Source organism: Lissotriton vulgaris, chromosome 2_1 (genome assembly GCF_964263255.1).
Source record: "Lissotriton vulgaris chromosome 2_1, aLisVul1.2, whole genome shotgun sequence".
NCBI classification, from domain to species: Eukaryota; Metazoa; Chordata; class Amphibia; order Caudata; family Salamandridae; genus Lissotriton; species Lissotriton vulgaris.
Window position 1 is genome coordinate 1028226004 of NC_141687.1, and position 21640 is coordinate 1028247643.

The 21640-nt window shown below is 51.3% G+C and overlaps 1 protein-coding gene across 14 annotated transcripts in view; it reads left to right on the plus strand.

Moving 5' to 3' along the window:
• The window catches only part of BAZ2B (bromodomain adjacent to zinc finger domain 2B), a 1380234-nt gene that overhangs the window by 1189815 nt on the left and 168779 nt on the right, over positions 1-21640 (plus strand). For 11 of the 14 annotated variants that reach the window (XM_086956643.1, XM_086956644.1, XM_086956645.1 and 8 more), the window contains 2 exons: positions 7654-7964; positions 8349-8484. In XM_086956643.1, the coding sequence (XP_086812769.1) occupies positions 7654-7964; positions 8349-8484 (447 nt within the window). The remainder of the gene's footprint in view (positions 1-7653; positions 7965-8348; positions 8485-21640) is intronic. The other 3 variants (XM_086956655.1, XM_086956657.1, XM_086956656.1) reach the window with 1 other exon arrangement.

A 21640-nucleotide genomic window follows, 5' to 3' on the forward strand; every position in this document is an offset into this window, starting at 1 on the left:
GATCAGTACAAAGAAGGGGCTGAGATGCTAATCCAAGAGGGGAAGCTAATCTCCAACGCTTCCATTAAGTGCGCTCTGGACGCAGCCAATACCGCTGCGCGAGCTAGTAACACCAGTGTTATGCTTCGGAGACATGCCTGGCTGAGAATCGCTGGTTTTAAGCCAGACATCCAAACCAGCATCCTGAACCAAACGGTCAACCCAGATCACCTGTTTGGCCCGGAGGTTCACACCACCCCTAGAAAAAATGAAGGACACTGACACTGCGAAATCCATGGGTGCCTTGCAGTCCCAGCAGTTTCGGGGTGGGTCCTTTCGTCGCTCCAATACTAGAGGAGTCTCAAGGGGTCAGCTTTCCCAGTCCACGCAATTCTACAAAGGCAACACCCAGACTACTTATGCCAACAAGAGTCGAGGTGGATATCGCGGCAACAGCGCCAAAGGCAGAGGACGTGGCAACAACAACTCCAGGTCCTCTACCGCCAGCAAACAGTGACGCCTTGTCACTGTCCCCCGACCACACAGCACCGGTCGGGGGGAGACTCCAGCAGTTCCTGCCCGTCTGGAAGTCCATCACCACGGACAGGTGGGTCAGAAAGCTTATCCAATTCGGTTATTGTCTGGAGTTAACATCCACTCCACCCAACATACCCCCAAGGCACCGTCCTATGTCGGACGAGCACTTGCACTTATTGCAGCAGGAGGTCAACGTCATGCTGCAAAAAGGAGCAATAGAGCTCGTGCCTATGCAAGAAAGAGGCACAGGAGTTTACTCCCTGTAATTCCTGATTCCAAAGAAGGACGGGTCCCTCAGGCCCATCCTAGATCTCAGGCCCCTCAACTTCTACATCCTGTCGGAGCACTTCCATATGCTGACCCTGCAGCAAGTGCTCCCGCTGCTCCGGCAGGGGGACTTTCTCGCAACTTTAGACCTAAAGGATGCGTACTTTCACAATCCACTACACCCTTCACACAGGAAATACCTCAGGTTCACCATCCAAAACCAGCACTACCAATTCAGGGTTTTGCCTTTCGGTGTCACCACGGCACCCAGGGTGTTCACAAAGTGCCTGGCGACGGTGGCGGCGCATCTAAGGAGACAAAACATCAACGTCTACCCCTATCTGGAAGACTGGCTCATCCAAGCGAAGTCAGCCCAGCAGTGTGCCGCCCACGTGTCCCACACCATTCACCTCCTGCACGATCTGGGATACTCACTAAATTACCCAAAATCCCACCTCCAGCCCGCCCACATACGGCAGTATCTGGGTGGCGGCCACAGCATAGCCGAATTCAGTGAGAGTCAGCAGCATTCAATCGCTGATCCAAAAATTCAGACCTCAACACTCGCTTCCAGCAAGAGTGTTCATGCAGTTGATAGGCATGATGGCCTCCTGCATCTCCATTGTCCCGCACGCGAGACTACATATGCGTCCGCTTCAGGAGTGCTTAGCACGTCAGTGGACTCAGGCTCACGGCCAGTTGAAAGACCTAGTGTTGGTGAGCGGTCGGGCATACAACTCTCTGCATTGGTGAAATCCACGAAACCTTTGCAAGGGCCGACCGTTCCAGGAGCCTGTGCCACAGATCATCCTGACGACGGACGCTTCTCTCCAGGCTGCGGAGCGCATGTACTCCAATACACTGTGCAGGGCCTATGGACGCAACAACAAAGGAAGATGCACATCAATGTTCTGGAACTGATGGCGATCTTCATGGCACTAAAAGCCTTCAAAGTACATCTGTGCAACAAGGTAGTGTTGATCCGGACGGACAACATGACAGCAATGTACTACATTCAAAAGCAGAGAGGAACACACTCTCCGCAGCTGTCTCATCTGGCTCAGAGCATGTGGAAGTGGGCCATTCAGAGGAGCATCTTCCTCATGGCAGAGCACCTCCCGGGCAAGGACAATCAGATGGCGGACCTGCTCAGCAGGCACAGCCATCAAATGCACGAGTGGGAGATACACCCATCAGTTCTCCAACCGTACTTCCGAAGGTGGGGTCATCCAGAGATCGACCTCTTCGCCACAAGGGAGAACGCAAAATGCCAAAGCTTCGCCGCCAGGTTCCCACACCCACAGTCGCAGGGCAATGCGATATGGATGAACTGGTCAGGCAAATTTGCGTACGCTTTTCCCCCAGCACCTCTGATACCACTGGTGGCACGCAAGCTCAGGCAGCACTCGATGACTCTCATCCTGGTTGCTCCAACGTGGGCTCGCCAACCATGGTACACCACGTTTCTGGAACTGTCCGTGGTACCGCATCAAAGGCTACACCTCACACCCAGCCTTCTGACGCCGAGCCATGGCGACATTCAGCATCCAGATCCGCAACAGCTCAACCTGGCGATCTGGCTCCTGAAGTCCTAGAGTTTGGCTACCTGCACTACCCTTCCGACTGTTTGGACATCATTCGGGAGGCGAGGAAGCCCACCACAAGAGCATGCTATGCGGCAAAATGGAAGCGGTTTGTCATTTATTGTGCAGACCACAACATTAACCCGCTGGATGCTTCCATTCAGAACATCATCTGTTACCTTTTCCATCTGTACAAGTGTAATCTGGCCTATGCTTCCATTCCATTCATCTGTCTGCAATAGCCGCTGATCTCCAGAATAGGCAGCACCTCTCCCTCTTCAGGGTGCCTGCCATTAAGGCTTTTCTGGAAGGGCTCAAACAAGTCATTCCTCCACGGACTCCACCAGCTCCGGAGTGGAACCTCAATGTGGTCCTTACCAGGCTGATGGGTCCTCCCTTTGAACCACTGCATTCCTGCGAGATTCAGTTCTTGACGTGGAAAGTGGCTTTCCTCATAGCAATTACAGCGCTACGGAGGGTTAGTGAATTACAAGCCCTAACTATCCAAGAACCATTTATTCAAATTCATTCCAACAGGGTAGTGCTTCGCACTAACCCTAAATTTCTTCCCAAGGTTGTGTCTCAATTTCATATCAACCAGACAATCGAATTACCTGTTTTCTTTCAAAATCCTGAGTCACTGGCGGAGCGGATGCTCCATACCCTTGACGTAAAAAGGGCCCTAATGTATTACATCGATAGGATCAAGGATTTTAGGAAAACTAAGCAACTCTTTGTCGCCTTTGCACCACACCACAAAGGTAACCCTATTTCCAAGGCTGGTATTGCTAGGTGGATCGTTAAATGTATCCAGATCTGCTATCTAAAAGCAAAACGCACTCTTACCATTCCGCCAAGGGCCCACTCCACCAGAAAGTTGGGGGCCTCTATGGCATTCCTTGGAAACATTCCTTTGGAAGACATATGTAGAGCAGCCACATGGTCTACCACACACACATTTACCAAGCATTACTGTGTTGATGTGCACTCCAAACAGCAGGCAGCTGTAGGGCAGGCTGTTCTCAAAACACTTTTCCAAACTGCTGCAGCTGGCACAGGCGGCCGCCGCTAATGGAGGGACTGCTATGTATTCTATGCACAGATATGAATTCAGCAGCCCACATGCCTCGAACAGAATATGCTACTTACCAGTATGCATCTGTTCTTGGCATGTAGGGCTGCTGACATTCATATCGCCCACCCTCCTCCCCGGCGCCTGTAGCAGCTGCAGTATTCACATATACTCATAGCATGGTCATCATTCACTGAGTTTCACTCCATCTTGGCCACAATGGCTAACAACAATCTGGGGATGGAGTCGATGCCCATGCGCACTGTAGTCCAGGGGAGGAGCCACCTATCTCGTGATACTTCGAAGACTCTTCCAGGACAACAATGTGCAATCATCCGGACCCAACACTAGGCGGCGATCTATGCACAGATATGAATGTCAGCAGCCCTACATGCCAAGAACAGATGCATACTGGTAAGTAGCATATTCGGTAAGTAACATTTTGTTTGTGTCGGAACACAAAGAGACCAAAGAAGTTCATGTGCTTAACTAATCTAATGCCTGATTAAAAAAAAAAAGCTCTGCCTCAGAGGTGCATAAACACTTAAGCATTTAAAGGATTATCTTCAGTTTCCAAATTGTCTTGGCCACCGAATCTTAGTGCAGCCAAACTAGTTAGTTTCAGTATTCTAATTGCCTTTCAATAGAGTAAACTGGTTGACCTTTTAGTAAGCCTTTAAAATTCTTAACCTTAATGGAACAGTTTTAATGGTGCTCAGGTTCTCCATCTGCGCAAGGTAAAAGCTGAATTGGTTTTAGAGGGATTTGAACTTAGAATAACTGAAACGTTTGCCTCAAGAGCTTAGCTAGCAGCTGCGCAGCTATTGTTCTCTTGTCCTTTGTATGTGTATCCAGATTGAAGAAGACTATGGCGGATGTGTGTGTTGTCAGTGCAGTTAAGTAGCTGTGGTTCGTAGCAGGTGAGCTGGTTGTTGGCTGTGCAGATAAAGTTCAAAATGTTGCCTTTTATCCGGCTTGGTAAATTTACAAGTTGCTTGATCTTGGCAATTAGTATTTAGTTGAGGAAATTACTTTCATGGCTTTGGTTGTTGTCACCTGGAAGGTTTAAGTTACTAAGAAGTTTTTGTTATTGATAGAATCGCTTACTGAGGTAATGAGGTTAGAGCTCTGAGAGGAAAGTGGGACTGGCCCAGGTTAGGCAGTAGGATTGAAGGAAAGGAGTCGATATGAGCTTCAGTGAGCAGCAACACAGGAACTGTTGGGTGGTTGTTGCAGGAGAATGCAGCATCGTGTTGATCTGTGGAGGACAGTTTTTCTTAGAGTCTTCCAACTGCTGATCCCTCACCTTCTGAATATTTCCCAAATGTCAGACTGGATCCGGAAACCTTTGAGCATTACCACTGTACTCTAGCGGTGGCGCCATAGGACTCTGCCCTGATGCCGTTCCACTCTACAAATAATGAGCGGAGCCCATAGATGTCTTTCCCATGCACTGACATTAATTCCTTTCTTTCCATGCCAATAGACGCTCATCCAGAGCTACCTCTCATCTCTTTGAGACACTTTTTCAACCAAAAGCTGACACTGGCAAGGTCAAATTTGGAGAGCCAGAATCCACACTTCCAGAAAGTGGTCATCAGGAGGGAGGGAATATAGTGGAGCAGTGGCTACCATGTGCATCCTAACTTGAGGATATTTTCAGAGAATAAAAGGGCACCACTGGTATCAAGAACTTGGGTCTCAACTGGACTGGAAGAATGACTACTCTGCTGCACCATGGAACCAGAAAAGAGAGGCTGCACTGGCTGAACCTGGAAGCTAGCATAGAAGAGGGACTTTCCCTCATCCTGCTTGTGGAGAAGTCTTCTCTGGAGCCCATCCATAGTAAAAAGTCAGCCAACTGACTCCAAGGGTCAGTTGGCTGACGACCTGTTCACTGAACATGGCCACCACTGCTGAGAAGCCTGCTGGGGTAAGTTGGTCGGCCAGAATCTTCAGAGCACCGCCAATGACTGCCCTGCTGCACCAGATACCAGGACCCGACACTCAAGGTTGCTCCAGAGTTCTCTGAGCCCAGGAGAGCCCTCAGAGTGCTTTCTGGTCATCCAGAAGCCAGGTTATTGCCCAGGAAAGGATTTGACTGCGACTGCGATACTGGCCGACTGGCAGCCCAATGGCTACTGGACTTCTACCAGCACTATGAGTACTTTGTGGAACGTTAACCCTGTGACCAGAACCACCTTACCCCCTTCCGGGACTGAGAAGCAGACGTAGGAAGATCCAGTGTATAACATCCACAGCATCCTTGAGCATCTTCAGCATCCTTCATCCCTTATAACAGGATCACTTCCATAGGAAACCATAACAAGGGAATAAAGTGCCTGGAACTGCTTTGAGACTGCTTTATCTGTAGAGGTAACTCATTCTTAGGACCATGCTGATCCCCCTGACTGACTTCCTGCTGGAGTTGGTCTGCTAAAGTGACTCTAACTGAACGCAATAGAACTAACCCATCTTGTCAGTGAAAAGTTTTGCTAGTGCTTGTTCGCAGTGTAGTGAAATGCTTTTATTTGCCATACCTTCTAAATTGCATATCCCTGGAATCCTCTGGGGGATCTTTTTTGTTGTGTCAAAAAATCCGGTCTTTTTTATATAAATTGATGTCGGATTTCTTGAATGACTTGTGGATTTATTTTCTTCAATTGTTTTGGAGCTGTTGACATGTTTTACACTTGTTCCTTTATGTAAGCTTTCTTGCTCAGAGCCACAGCTACCCAGGATTGAGCTGAAGGTTTGACAAACAAAACCTACCGGTACTGAAGGTGTTGGTAAGTGTGTTACACGGTGAGGTCGCACATACATACCATATAATTCACCCTATTTCCTCACAACCATCTTCATTGCTACTTAAGGAATGAAGTTTGAACAATTATATGAACATACATAATTTCAGCAGCACAAACTGTTTCAAGATACCATCATGCTATTGCCTAAGCCCCACTACTGACTTCCAGAGAAGATTTTATATCCCTGCAAGCTAAGTACCTACTTCAAAATGAACACTGAGGTTTTATGTTTGTCTACAGTGCCAAAGTCCCAATTTCAAAGAAACATGGGAGACCCTAGATATCCAAGGGACCTTGGATAAATAATAGTATTATGAAGCAGTAGTGTCTGGGTAAAAGCGGTAACGTATAATGCTGAACAACTACTTTCTTCTCACACGTATTACACCTTTGTCCGAGTTCTTCCCTAACTCTATTCACGTCACTTTGTTTCCATACCACTACAGGTCTTGGCATTTTATTCATGGATGAATTAGTATACATTAAATGCATTGTTTTGATTTGCCTATGTTGTTTAGCATTTGTGTTTCCTTTTCTACATATGGACTACTGTTGCTCCTTAATAATAAAGTCTCAACGCAAATGCCTTTTGCCGACCTTATCTTGGACCGGTCAGATTCTTTCTTTGACAGGGCAACATTTTCACAGATGAACACAACCCGAAAAGCATAGCTTTAATTTATAATGCACTTGGGCCTTGGTGGAACCACACTCCAGATCAACAGCTTTGGCCCTGCTAACGCATGATTGATGATCTGTAGCTTTTAGCAAACTGAAGTGTGAGGCATTCAAAGAGCCCTTGGGAGATGGCACTGAGTTCCTGACATAACTGCATTTTTATTGAGAATTTAAAAATTTTCAACCATGGTATTGCTGCCTACTAGTTGAGAATGAGGGTACAGACATTATCACAAATTGAATACGTATTCTGATTCATAAGGGCCTTTATATCTCTAACATGCCTCTTCTGTTTGTCCCATGCCGCACTGCATGGGTCTTGATGCATAGTGGAAGCTAGTTGGGTCACAAAACTGAAAGATTACTGTTTAGAGACAAGTATTGCATGTTTCTTTTACTTTATCCCTTATTATTTTGTATCACTTGAACAGAAAATCAAATAGATTTCCTTCTATAATGTCTGTGCATTGAAAATTAATTTCACTTAAAAATCTATAATATTAAAAGGAAATCCTCTCTTTCGAACTCTGGCCTCATCTAGATGAATTGATCTTTTATTCTTTCTTTGATATGGTTCTAGGGTCAACTCGTATTTGTGATACTTCTCCGATCCAAACTACAAATAAAAATATAGCAACAACATCTGTTACATTATAAATTAGAGACTGCAAAATGTAATAATATTGTGATCAGTACACGCAGCCTTTGTCATCTTTTTGTTTATTTTTAGGGGTGGATTTATCCTGAACCTGCTTCGGAGAGAGAAGATCTGGTATATTATGAACACAAGTCAATTAATAAATCACACATGGAACTTGAAGGGCAGCATAGTATCGAAGAAGGGGCAAATGTCTGTGCTCTAGAACGGAGGAGTGACAACCCTCTAGACATAGCTGTAACCAGGCTGACTGAGTTGGAGAGGAACATAGAGCGAAGGTATCTGAAGAGCCCCTTAAGTACCACCATTCAGATCAAACTGGATAATGTGGGCACAGTTACTGTCCCTGCTCCTGCACCATCCATTAGTGGTGATGGTGACGGGTAGGTCATTGAGATTAACTTGAACAATTATTGTGCTTTGCTACATGGAGCCTCTCTTCTATTGCTTGTTCTCATATATCTGCGTGTATGTATGGTATCCTCATGGATCATCTTATTTTGCATGTTGCTTTTAGAGAAAGTGTTTTGTGTGTGTCAGTAATCCCACAACGATATATAACAGTGACTCACAGTGACGTGGTTGCAACTAAATATAAAGTACATAGCCATGGTGTGTGCAGTACTTCACATGTAGTTGCTTAAATATGGTAATTTTTGTCTTTCTACATGTTATAGCATTGCTTGGCTTTTAGTCCGATTGTTTTTAATTTCTGTGCAAAAAAGTATACTCTTTAAATTGATTGAGTGTTCTTATTTTTAACACAGAACTGAAGATGATATTGCTCCTGGGCTAAGAGTGTGGCGGAAAGCGATATCTGAAGCTCGTAGTGCTGCTCAAGTTTCTTTGTGTATTCAGCAACTCAACAGATCAATTGCATGGGAAAAGTCAATCATGAAAGTTGTAAGTTCTATTTACTTATTATTGTCAAATGAATCTTACATATTTCTTTTGTCTTCCTCTTTTTCATTCTTTTTGTTATATATTATTTGATGTGATATTTGTTGGCTTAGATAATTTTAACACCTTCGCTGCGGCGGCTATTCCGCCGCAGCGCTAACGGTCGCGCGGGGGGGGAGGGCGCGGCTCACCTGCACGGGTGACAGAATCGTTCCGTCACGGCTCGCGGGTGATCTATGCTTGTGACGGAACAGTTCCGTCACGGCCCCGCCCGCTTAATGAAACGCGCCGCGCAGGCGCGAAATCATTGTCGCGCAGGCACGACGGCCGGGCCGTGACGGAACCGTTCCGTCATGAGCACAGCCCCACCCGAGGGGCGTGACGGAACGGTTCCGTCAGTAGCGTCGAAGGAGTTAAATATTGATCTTTTGATATCCTTTTTTCACATTTGTGGTATCTTCCATTCCCATTTGGCACTATGATTATGACAGCGACTGTAACTAATTTGTTGTCGGGTCAAAGTGTTAAAAGATTTCTAGGATTTTTGTTTAGCCCTCAAGCCATTATTCATTCATTCCCTTTGTACAGCTGGTTTTTCCTTTCCTTCTTTTTTTAATGTCCACTTGACAAGATGCAACGTTTGTCAAGGATCGTAATCCTGCATTCACAGATCTCATACTTTTTTATTCACTTTTCCTTGTGCTTACGTACCTTAGAGTAAATCCAGTAGACTTCGAACCAGCTGTTTTTTATCTTAATTTCAGAGTGATCCAATAGGATCAGTAAATCTTTGGCAAAGGACATTCGGGCATTTAAAACACATGCGCTTTCAATCCTTTCCTCCAGACAGACGAGTCCAGGACATTCGGGCTATGAACCTGATGTTTCAGCCTCTTATCTGTGTCGTGTTGAGTATAGCTATGAGGCTTCTTTAACTGCTTGTATCCTGCTTTCTGACCATGCCCAATTGGATATGTGGGCTCTGCAGTGGGATCTGAACTCTTGGTGGGCCTAACCTCAGGGGAAACTTTCGGATTCCGTCCAGGTGTCAGAAGGTGGCTGGTCTACTGCAGATGGACCAGCAGCAGACCTCTCTCCCTACCTCAGCCAAAAGTGACTTCATTCACTGTTGGGTTGGAGAAGCCATCTGGGAGAGGTGGAGATCAGAGGACTCTGGTCGTCGGTAGAATCCCACCTCCACATAAATCTGTTGGAGCTGCTGGTAATTTGCTTGACATTGAAGACCGTCCTGCTGACTATCAAGGTCAGGCTGGTTCAGGTTCTTACAGAAAACACCACTACCATTGTGGTACTGCAACAAGCAAGGCGGGTGGGGTTTTTGGCCTAATGCCAGGAGACTATATGTCTATGGAACGGGCTGAATCATCAGAGTATAAATGCCAACTCAGTCGTTGAGGCCTACCAGATCACTAGGAGCAGTTAATCCTGAGGTGGCTCAAGGCATCTCCCAACAATGTGAAGAACTCTGGCTCAATCTCTTTACCTTTGCCAATAACATGTAACCTCAGCACTTTTACGCACTGGAATGCCCAAGAAGGCTGTCTCTCAGAGATGCATTCCGGCTAGAGTGGAGCACAGCACATCTGTATGCCTTCTCTCCCCTGCCTCGAGTTATGAAGAAGATTAGGAACCACCAGGCCCAAGTCATTCTAGTGGCTCCGAATTAGACCAGGAGGGTGTGATACCCAAACCATATGGCATCTGTCTTAAGGTCAAGCTCCTACTTCGGGAGGACCTTTTGCCACAACATCAAGGCAGAGTCCTGCACTCAAGCCTATTTAACCAGACATCCATACATAGAGATTGAGCAGCGACAGTTGATCCCTTATGACCTTTCTCATGAGGTCGTTGATATCATCTTGGCGGCATGGCATCCTTCAATAAAAACTTTATATGCTAGGACAAGTTTGTGACTTGGTGTGGTGTCTATAATTTGGACCTGTTTCAGGCAAAACTGTCAGATGTTTAATTGTTTGCTTTGTTTTTTATAATATTCACAAAAGACTCGACTCCTGGTGAGGGAGAGAGAGGGGGTCACAGGGAGAATGTTTAAAGACCCATCCAGTTTTCATCCCCAATTCTAATCATAAACAACACATGAAAACTGGTGGTCTGGTGAGGGAATATAAAAGATAGTCACAGAACAAGGGTAGAAGCAGGACCCAAACAAACCAAAGCACTTGCTTATGTGGCAACTAGTGGTAGTAGAGATTTCTGACACAAGTGCAACTCCATGACAGAAGAAACCCTGAGGAGGGGAAGAAAAAGTTAAGGATTTCCATCAACTTCCCTTTGTGGCCAGTGTCATCATTTGGAACTACAAAGATACCCCTGTCACCTCAGCTCTTCTGGCAGCAGGCCAAAAGCTGGTGGACTAGGCGTGTTGTGAGACCAATGATACAAGAAGGAAGAATGACAGGCTGAGTATCTCAAAGGTATACTGACCAGACGAGTCAGAGATGCAGTGCAAAGACAGAAGTGTGAGTGTAAGTGAGTTAAAAAAGATACAGCAGTGGTCCAAAACACATTTATTGGTGACCACTGATGAACTTATTAAAAAGCACAGTGTCATACCTTCCCCACAGCGTCGGTACGGGTAAACGGCTGCTATTCACCCACATTCCCCATCAAACGCGGAACTCGGCAGGGGTGTCCGCTCTCACCCCTGCTTTTCGCTCTGTATATGGAACCTCTGGCGCAGGCCATGCGTACAGGGTCAGAGCTGATTTGCATATAGCCAGTGTCTAACCCAGGGCGGTGTGGAGTGCAAAAAAATGATGGATTCTGATAGATACATCTGCCGTGTGGATTCCTCACCTTGTGAATATCCCCCTTGCGTCAGCAACGTTCGGAAATTTTCTTCGTAGCACGCCGTCGCAGGAGCACGGCATCGCGCGCGACTCCGTCTGACGTCACCGACCCCATATTAGGCCCACGCCGGCGTGATGACGTCAGTTCCCTTTTTTCCGCGTCTCCGACGCTAACGGTTTTCGGGATCTTCAGCGATACCTAGTATCTTTCTGACTAATATTTGTCACTGTTTCTCTCTTGCGACTTTGTTCTTCTCCGGAGATGTCGTCGAGGAAAACAGGCTTTAAGCCATGTAGGTCTTGTGCCCGCATGATGTCTATCACTGACCCACATAAGGATTGTTTGTGGTGTCTTGGATCGGGCCACGACGTCAAGAACTGCGAGTCCTGTTTTAAGATGAATCCGAAGGCGCTTCGGGAGCGTGAAGCAAAGTTGCTCTTGGCGAAGGTGAAAAAGGACTCTGGGCGACTTTCGAGATCTACGTCACGGAGATCGAAGTCGAAGCAAAGGTCTCGGTCGAGGTCGAGATCGGCGTCGAGGTCCAGAGCGGGTTCGAGGTCTGGAGACGACTCGAGGTCCAAGGCGAAGTCGAAGTCCAGAGAAAGGTCTAGGTCTAGATCTAAGTCGGCTTCCGGGCATGCTTCGAGCTCTTCGGGGAGAAAGCATAAGAGGAGGAAGCACAGTTCGAGACATCATTCGGGGAAGGATTCCTCTGACTCGAAGAGAAAGTCTCACAAACACCGTAAGGACTTTGTCTCTCCTTCACCTGCTTTGTCAAGAGTGGGTTCTCCGGCGCCGGAGCCGGACCCGGAGCCGGTTTCCTCGGAGCATGAAGAAGAGGAGGTGACTCAAGAACCGGCTTCGGCGGAGACTCCTGTGAATCCAGAAGGTCAGGGTGAGGATGTGTCGGGTCGGCCTCCATTGCAACATCCGGTAGGTCCGTACCCTTCCTTTCCTGGTCCTGGGCAGGATCCCTCGCATTTTCTCAATGCGATGTTTGGAGTTTATTCTAGGGCCATGTACCCCGCTGGAGCGCCTGGTGGCCCCATGGGTCCGTTATCGTACAACCTGGGTATTCCTCAGTCGTATGCCCCTGCTCCATTTATGCCTTTCATGCCGGCGCCTCTTTCACCTTGGCTCGGTACGGCTCCACCGAGGTCCTCGACTCCGCATGCGGCTTCGCCGACTCCGGATCGACCTCGCAGTCGAGATCGAGGTACCACACCTGTTCTTGACTCTCGTCCTCCTGCTTCGGTTCCTCGAGCGACGTCGGAACCGGCTCCGTCGGAGTCGTTACCGGATCCGTCGACTTCGATTCGAATGGAGTGGTCGTGGCGAAGAGCTCAGCGTCTTCTCGAGCAAAAGGATGATGAGAGTTCAGATGTGGAAGAAGGCGAGCTTCCTGATCATGGTGATGACTTCGAAGAGCTTCGGGATGCTAGTGGTCTGGAACTCTCTCCCGAGTGGGGTCTGCCTTCGACTTCTGATGCACCATCAAGGGACGTGGCTCCTTATCACGTGGTTATTAGGAAGGCTGCTGACCTTCTTAACTTAAAGCTGCCCACAGTGGAGTACAAGCCCAACATTCTCACGGAAGTCCTGCATTCTCCATCTTCAATTGTGGAGCCAACTTTGCCGTTTACTGATGCCTTGTCAGATCCAATTAAGGAAATTTGGAAGAGGCCGTTGTCTGCTCCTGCAGTTTCAAGGGTTATTGCAAGGCGCTATAGGGTGGCTCCTGATGACCCTGCATTTCTTTCTACGCATCCGTCTCCGGAAAGTCTTGTGGTTCAGGCGGCTTGTTCTAATAGGGCGGCAGGCTCCTTCCCTCAAGTGCCTGCTGACAAAGAGTCTAAGAAATTGGATCAGGCTGCGAAGAAGACTTTCTCTTCTGGAAGCATGGCTCTAAAGTCGTCAAATGCTACTTGCCTTTTAGGTAGATATGTGCACGCGCTGATGGACTCAGTGAAGCAATTGTCACCAAAACTTCCTGAGGAGGATAGGAAAAACTTTAATGAAGTCATCTCTGACACTCAGGCTGCGGCCCGCATGGTCATCCAAAGCGGCATGGACACTGTGGATTCAGTTGCCAGAATTATGGGCTCATCCATTGCAACTAGGAGAGCCGCATGGTTAAATTCATCTGATTTCTCAGCGGATGTACAATCTACTTTGTTGGACTTACCCTTTGAAGGATCTGGCCTTTTTGGTAAGAAGGCAGATGTGGCCTTGGAAAGGTTTAAAGACAGCCGTGCCACTGCGAGATCGTTGGGTCTGCAGCTAGAAAATTCAAGGGATTTGGTAAATCTTCTTTTCGTCCCTTCAAGCAGGGCCAACAACAGCAGCAGCAGCAGAACCCTCTATATAAGTCCTATAGAGGTAGACAGAGGGGTCGTGGACGTCAGGTCTCCTCTTCCTCCACTTCCTCCAATAATGCCCAACCCCCTCCCGCATCAGCAAAGCAGCCCTAGATCCACCATTCTGGATCATGTAGGGCCAGTAGGGGGTCGGCTTACTCACTTTCTACGAGATTGGGAATCGGTTACATCAGATCTTTGGGTTCTCAATCTCGTAGAGAATGGGTATGCACTTCCTTTTCAGGAGTTCCCTCCCAATTACCCTCCTTGCCAAGGTTATTGCTCGGAGGACCACCTGCTTCTCCTGCAGGAGGAAGTCCTGGCTCTGTTTCGAAAGGGAGCGATAGAGGTGGTTCCAGAGCAGGAGAGGGGTCAAGGGTGCTACTCCCGGTATTTCTTGATTCCCAAGAAGGATGGCAGACTTCGGCCTATCCTGGATCTCAGGATTTTGAACCTCTATCTCAAACAGGAGAAGTTCAAAATGCTCACCCTTGCTCAGGTTCTTCTGGCGCTGATGGAAGAAGACTGGATGGTGTCGATCGACTTGCAGGATGCGTATTTTCACATCCCAATCCTGAAGTCGCACAGGAAGTATCTCCGTTTTACGGTGGGATCGCAGCACTATCAGTTTGCGGTCCTCCCGTTTGGACTTACTACTGCGCCTCGAGTTTTCACCAAGGTGATGGTGGTGGCGGCGCATCTCAGGAGGTCAGGGATTCCTGTATTCCCTTATCTAGACGACTGGCTGATCAAAGCAGAGTCGCCGGAGATGGTGCTCCATCATCTGCAGGAGACAACTCAGTTGTTACACAGGTTGGGTTTTTCGATAAACGTACCCAAATCTCACCTGGTGCCCTCCCAGCGCAACCTGTTCATAGGTGCGGTACTGGACACTTCTGTATGTCGTGCATTCCCTCCACCTCAAAGGATTCGCGACATTCAGGAAATGATTCCTTTATTCTTCAATGGAGCGGTTGTTCCAGTCCTGAAGGTTCTTCGTCTGCTCGGTCTGATGGCTTCTTGCATTCTGTTGGTCAGTCATGCACGCTGGCACATGAGGGCGCTCCAGTGGTGCCTCCGCAGGCAGTGGTATCAGCACAACGGAGATCTCAGGGAGTCTGTGAGGATCTCCAGAGAAACTGCAGCGGACCTGTCCTGGTGGGGCGTGGAAGGCAATCTGTCACAGGGAAAGCCTTTTCAGCTACCTCCATCAGTGGCCACAGTGATATCGGATGCATCCACTCTCGGGTGGGGTGCTCATCTGGGAGACCTGGAGGTCAAGGGTCTTTGGTCTCCGGAAGAAAGGTTGTTTCACATCAACCTTCTGGAATTGAGGGCGATACGTTTGGCGCTCAAGGCCTTCCTCCCTTCCCTTCGCGGTCGTTCGGTCCAGGTCCTAACGGACAACACGACTGCGATGTGGTACATCAACAAGCAGGGAGGAGTAGGGTCGCAGTGTCTCTGCAGAGAGGCTCTGCGTCTCTGGTCCTGGGTTCAGGACCATCAGATTTGTCTGGTGGCAAATCATCTGGCCGGGGTTCTGAACGTGCGTGCGGACAGTCTCAGTCGGCAGTTTTCTGCCGACCACGAGTGGAGGCTTCACCCGGAGGTTGTTCGCAACATCTTTCAGATGTGGGGGACTCCTCGGGTGGATCTATTCGCCACTCGCGAGAATGCTCACTGCCCTTCATTCTGCAGTCTCCAGTATCCGATGCAAGGGGCATTGGGGGACGCGTTTCAGTTGAGTTGGGGAGATCGACTCCTTTACGCGTTTCCCCCCATACCTTTGATTCCTCGGGTTCTGAGGAAGATTCGTCAAGACCGGGCCCAAGTCATATTGGTCGCCCCGGATTGGCCGAGAAGGGTGTGGTATTCGGACCTACTCCACCTATCCTCTCACCCGCCGCTCCGTCTCCCTCACAGGGCAGACCTCCTCTCTCAGTTGGAGGGGCAGGTTCTACACCCCCACCTCCAGACATTACACCTTCATGCCTGGAGATTGAACGGGGCAACTTGAGTTCTTTTTCTCTCCCTCACTAGGTGGTGGATGTCATTCTCTCTGCCAGGCGTGACACCACTAAGTCCATTTACTCCTATAGGTGGACAACATTTGTTTCTTGGTGCAGGGAGAGGGATATTGACCCTTTGAGGGCTCATTTGTCTAATATTTTACAGTTTGCCCTTTATCTGGCGCAGCAAGGTTTCGCTGTGTCCACGGTCAAGGGTTATCTTTCGGCCTTATCGGCGTTTCTATGTTTGCCGGATCAGCCTTCTCTCTTTAAGTCTCCGGTGGTTGTGAGATTTTTGAGGGGTCTTGTGAATATGTTTCCTCCTACCCCTTTTATTATTCCTCATTGGGATTTGAATCTTGTGCTGACCTTTTTAATGGGTTCTCCCTTTGAACCCTTGCACAAGTGTCCATTGAGGCTCCTCTCTTTTAAAACTATTTTCCTCGTTGCAATCACCTCGGCAAGGAGGGTAAGTGAGCTTCAAGCTCTAAGTTCCAAACCCCCGTTCCTGACCATTCATGCAGAAAGGATGGTTCTTAGGACCAGGGCTGCTTTTCTGCCTAAGGTGGTGACTCCTTTCCATCTTGGGCAGTCCATTACCCTTCCTACCTTCTATCCTCCCCCTCACCCGTCTAAGGAGGAAGAGAGACTGCATCGCCTGGACCCTAAGCGGGCGGTGTCCTTCTATCTGGACAGAACTAAGGACTTCCGGATGGACGACCAGCTGTTTGTTGGCTTTGCTGGCTGCAAGAAGGGCAGAGCGGTGCACAAGCGCACTCTTTCCAGATGGATAATCCTGTGCATCAAGATCTGCTACTCCCTTGCGGGTAAGGACCCCCCTGAGGGTATTAGAGCTCATTCAACTAGAGCAAAGTCTGCAACATCTGCTTTGTCTAGGGGTGTGCCTGTTGAGGATATTTGCAGGGCCGCGACTTGGGCCTCCCTCCACACTTTCGCGAAGCATTACTGCTTAGATACCGAGGTGAGGAGGGATGGCCACTTCGCGCGTTCTGTCCTCCAAGACTTCCTGGTGTAGCAGAGTAGACACCCTCCTCCGGGAGTGGGGACTGCTGTGGGAATCTATTCACAAGGTGAGGAATCCACACGGCAGATGTATCTATCAGAAGAACAAGTTACTTACCTTCGGTAACGCTTTTTCTGGTAGATACTATATCTGCCTGTGGATTCCTCACTGACCCACCCGCCTCCCCGTTGTCTACTCTGCTATACCTGGTCATCTGAAAGAGACACGTTAGTGATAGATTCCTTACCTTAGAATATCCCCAGGCGTCAGACTGGATCCGGAAATTTTTGCGTAGCAATACCCCTGCGCGCTGGTAGGCGTCGTCTGCGGCTCCGCGTCCGTCGTCGGCGTCGTGAGCGCCGGGATGACGTCATCGGAGTATATAGACGGCGCCCATGCGCGCTGACGTCAGTTCTTCTTTTTTCCGCGCCAGCTAGCGCAGATCCGGAAGAAGCTCTACCCCCAGTCACTTTTTGACTGAAAACTTTTTCGATCTTTTTGATCCTCTATTTAGTCGATCCTCGACTATCGGTGCCAGGGATGCCCGGGTTCAAGCCTTGCTCGAAGTGCGGCCGACTCATGTCGGTCACGGACCCCCATCGCCGGTGCCTGAAGTGCTTAGGCCTCGACCACGACGATCGAACCTGCTCCGACTGCCGGGCCCTGACGTCGAAGGCTAGGCGGGAGCGGTCCCGCAAGCGTCTCGAGCTGAGGCAGTCGGCCCCGCGCCGCTCCAGGTCCCGGTCCCGGTCCCACGGGAGGTCGAGGGATAGGTCGCGAGGTCGGAGTCATCGACGTTCCGGGAGTGGACACCGATCGTCTGGTTCCAAGTCCTCAGGTAAGAGGCATGAGAGGTCGGAGCGACACCATCGATCCTCCGACCCGCCCCGTCGCTCGCACGATGCGACCGGGGACTCGGGCGACACCGCCCACGCGGCTCCGCGGGAGTCGCAAGCGTCGCCGCCTGCCCCACACCTTCGGGTCCCTGGGCACGGCGCGTCGCAGGAGGAGGTCGAGAGGTACCTCATGGCCATGAGGGCCCTCCCTCCTCAGTCGGTTCCCGTGGCGCCTTCGGGCCGATCGGCTCCATCTGGAGGTCCTTCCGGGTCGGGCGCTTCGGCCCCGACGACGTCGGGTGCTTCGGGCCCGGCGCCGCTGGCGACTTCGGTCCCGGCGCCGCGCGACCTCGCTGGATCCGGCCCCGGATCCGGGACCCCGCCGGTCGACCTTACGACCTCGCCGGCGCCGTCCCTTCAGGTGTCGTCCCCGGCGGCCGATGTGGTTGCCGACCCCAATGCTTCCTACGGTCCTGCTCAGGAGTCGGAGGGGCGCCGCTGGGCGCCGATTCCGTCGGCCTTCGGAGAGTTCTATCTCCACGAGGAGGCCCTGGCTGTTAATCCTGGTCTCCAGGAGCCGGGTGACGAGGAGCAATGGGAGGGGTCCGAGGACCCTCTGGCACGTGATTGCCAGTCACATCAGGACTGGACATATGAGCTTGGGGAGGCCAGTGGTATTGACACCTCGCCAGACACTGGATTTACGTCGCCCCCGACTGTGGCTTCGGAGGCGGGTTCTGCTTACAGTGTAGTGTTGACGAAGGCAGCTAAGGCCTTAAACCTTCAGCTCCCCGTCGCGGCCGTGAGGACTAATCTCCTCACTGAGGTCCTCAAACAGCAGTCCGGCTCCGCGGAGCCCCTCCTGCCGTTCAACGAGGCCTTGTGTGACGTTCTTCTGGGCACTTGGTCCAAGCCCGCCACAGGCCCCCCTGTGGACAGGAACGTGGCCAGACGCTACCGCCCGGCACCGGGCGACCCTTGCTTTTTGTCCACCCACCCCACCCCCGAGAGTCTGGTCATCCAGGCCTCCAACTCCCAGACCGCATTCCCGTCGGCCCCGCCCGACAGGGAATCCAAGAGATATGAGCAGTTCGGGAAGAAGGTCTTCTCGTCTGTGAGCCTAGGGCTACGGTCAGTGAACACCAACTGTCTCTTGGGCCGCTACACCCACACTCTGTGGGACACGGTTGCGGAGGTGCTGCCACAATGCCCTGAGGAGGTCAGGGCTAAACTCAGCCAAACCCTTGCGGACGGCCGAGATGCGGCACGTTTTTCTATCCGGTGTGGGCTGGATACCACGGACTCACTGGGCAGGGCGATGGCAACGACGGTGGCGGTTCGACGCCACGCCTGGTTGAGGTCCGCCAACTTCTCGGCCGATGTCCAGGCCACCCTCCTGGACATGCCGTTTGATGGCCGTCGCCTCTTCGGCGACAAGGCAGACCATGCGCTGGAACGTTTCAAGGACTCCAGGGCCACGGCCAAGTCCTTGGGCCTTACGGCCCCACGCCAGCAATCGGGTGCCTTTCGCTCCTTTCGTGGCCACGGAAGGGGCGCCCCACCACGGGCCGCCAGCCACACGCCGCAAAATGTCCAGCAGCGCGGTGGCGGACGTGGGAACCGCTGCGGCGGTGGTCGGGGTCAGCGGCGAGGCCAGTCCACACCTCCCTCAGCAGCCCCCGCCTCAAAACCTTCCTAGTCCGAGTTTTCAGGCCCATGTGACGCCTGTGGGAGGCAGGGTTCGCCATCACCTCTCCCACTGGCATACAGTCACTTCGGACAGGTGGGTGCTGCAAATTGTCCGAAGGGGTTTCTCCCTCCCCTTCGAGTCTTCCCCTCCATCCATGCCACCTCAATGCCACCGTGTGTCGGGGGATCACTTGCGACTTCTGCAAGAGGAAGTTTCGGCCCTCTTGGCCAAGAGGGCCATCGAGCGCGTTCCTGGGCCAGAAGTAGGACGTGGCTGTTACTCCCACTACTTTCTGGTACCCAAGAAGGGCAAAGGGGGCCTACGCCCTATCTTGGATCTGCGGAACGTCAACGGCTTCCTCCGTACGGAGAAGTTCAAGATGCTCACTTTGGCTCAGGTCCTGGCTGCCCTGGACCCAGGAGACTGGATGGTAGCGTTGGACTTGCAGGACGCCTATTTCCACATCCCCGTCCTGCCGGCCCACCGGCGTTACCTGCGGTTCACGGTAGGCCTAGAGCACTTTCAGTTTACCGTGCTCCCCTTCGGCCTTACCAGCGCCCCACGGGTGTTCACGAAGGTGATGGCGGTGGTCGCAGCCCATCTGCGCAGGCAAGGGGTGTCAGTCTTCCCCTACCTCGACGACTGGTTGTTGAAGGCGGGCTCGCCCCAGACAGTCGTCACCCACCTCCAGACTACGGCCGACCTCCTGCACTTGCTGGGGTTTTCCATCAATGTGCCGAAGTCACACCTGTGTCCCTCTCAGAAGCTCCTTTTCATCGGAGCGGTTCTCGACTCGGCGCAGTTTCGGGTTTACCCACCCGAGCAGCGGGTTCGGGATATTCAGGCTCTGATTCCTGTCTTCAGACCGTTATCCCGGGTCTCGGTCAGGTTGACGCTGCGGCTTCTGGGACTGATGGCCTCCTGCATCCTTCTGGTGCGTCACGCCAGGTGGCGGATGCGGGCTCTGCAGTGGGACCTGAAGTTTCAGTGGGCCCAGCATCAGGGCAACCTGTCCGATCATGTCCTGATCTCGGAGGGCACTGCGAAGCAACTGCAGTGGTGGCTCACGGACCGCGACTGGGTCAGTGACAGACCCCTCTCTCTACCCCAGCCGGAGCACGTAGTTGTGACGGACGCGTCCCTCCAGGGCTGGGGAGGCCACATGGGAGAGGCGGAGATCAGAGGCCTCTGGTCTCCGGCGGAGTCCCGGCTCCATGTCAACCTTCTGGAGCTGCGGGCGATTCGTCTAGCACTGAAGGCATTCCTCCCCTCTGTCCGAGGGAGCGTAGTGCAAGTGTTCACCGACAACACCACCGCCATGTGGTACTGCAACAAACAGGGCGGTGTGGGGTCGTGGACCCTTTGCCAGGAGGCTCTGCGCCTCTGGCAGTGGCTGGAACATCAGGGCGTGACCCTGGTGGTTCAACACCTGGCAGGCTCTCTGAATGCCAGGGCGGACGAACTCAGCCGCCGGTGCATGATGGATCACGAATGGCGTCTGAACTCGGACGTGGCGCAAGGTCTCTTTCGACAGTGGGGAGAGCCTTGGTTAGATCTATTTGCCACAGAAGAGAACGCGCAATGTCAGCAGTTCTGCGCGTTGGAGTTTCCAAGGCGGCACTCGCTCGGAGACGTTTTTCGTCGCGAGTGGAGCTGCGGTCTGTTGTACGCCTTTCCGCCTATACCACTTCTGCCCAGAGTGCTGAAGAAGATCAGGCGCGACCGGGCCCAGGTCGTCCTTGTGGCTCCGGACTGGGCACGAAGATACTGGTATCCCGAGCTACTCAGCATGTCAGTCGATCCCCCGATTCGTCTGCCTCTTCGGGAGGACCTTCTGTCGCAGCAGCAGGGGACGGTCCTGCACCCGAACCTGTCCAGTCTCCACCTACAAGCTTGGAGATTGAGCGGCGGCAGTTGAGGCCATTTGACTTGCCTCCCGAAGTCTGTGACATCATTCTGGCAGCCAGGCGTCCTTCCACGAAGTCGGTATACGCCTGCCGGTGGAACAGATTTGTGGCATGGTGCGCAGCAAAGGCTGTGGATCCCCTCTCTGCACCCCTTTCGGAAGTGCTACTCTTTCTTCTTTCCCTTGCCCAGCAGGGCTCTGCTCTGGGCACTCTTAAAGGGTACCTTTCTGCTCTTTCAGCCTTCTTGAGGCTACCAGATCAGCCTTCTTTATTCAAGTCCCCTATTGTGAGTAGATTTCTGAAGGGCATCACGCACATGTTTCCTCCTGTTCCCTTCGTGATGCCCCAGTGGGACTTGAATCTGGTTCTCACCTATCTGATGTGTGCTCCCTTTGAGCCACTTCATAACTGCCCTCTTCGTCTCCTTACTCTAAAGACGGCCTTCCTGGTTGCCATCACCTCTGCCAGGAGGGTGAGTGAGCTCCAGGCTCTTTCTTCTTCTCC